At 31.2% G+C, this 385-nt stretch overlaps 1 protein-coding gene across 1 annotated transcript in view; it reads left to right on the top strand.

The window, feature by feature from the left end:
• Sf3a1 (splicing factor 3A subunit 1) overlaps positions 1–385 on the top strand; it is a 4120-nt gene continuing 3735 nt past the window's right edge. The window contains exon 1 of the mRNA XM_018536775.1: positions 1–145. Coding sequence (XP_018392277.1) covers positions 31–145 — 115 coding nt within the window. The 5' untranslated portion in view covers positions 1–30. The remainder of the gene's footprint in view (positions 146–385) is intronic.

Raw genomic sequence — 385 nt, 5'->3', positions numbered from 1 at the left:
TACTGTATAAATATATCAAGTACAAGCAAAATGCCTTCGCAAGAACTTGCGATGCCGCAGCCGCCGGCCACCGAAAATGAGGAAAATAATGTTCCATCGTCGCAACCGATTGTGGGTATTATTTATCCACCACCTGAGGTTAGAAGTATCCTTTGCCAAGAACGTTATTAAAATATAAAAACTACGTTTTATTAATAACCATTACAGAATTGGATGGAAAATAATATGGAAAGTATTTTGTAAAACAATATATTTACATATATATATATATATATATATATAACAATAATAAAATTAGAAATAAGACGTATATAGAAAAGTGTATTTTGACTCCCACAAAACGCTAATTCTGTGATACTGTTTGATGTATGTCAACCGTTTGTTT

Source organism: Cyphomyrmex costatus, unplaced genomic scaffold (assembly GCF_001594065.2).
Source record: "Cyphomyrmex costatus isolate MS0001 unplaced genomic scaffold, Ccosl1.0 scaffold159, whole genome shotgun sequence".
Taxonomy (NCBI): Eukaryota; Metazoa; Arthropoda; class Insecta; order Hymenoptera; family Formicidae; genus Cyphomyrmex; species Cyphomyrmex costatus.
Note: the sequence above shows the minus strand (reverse complement) of the source record. Positions and strands in the feature narration are given on the sequence as shown.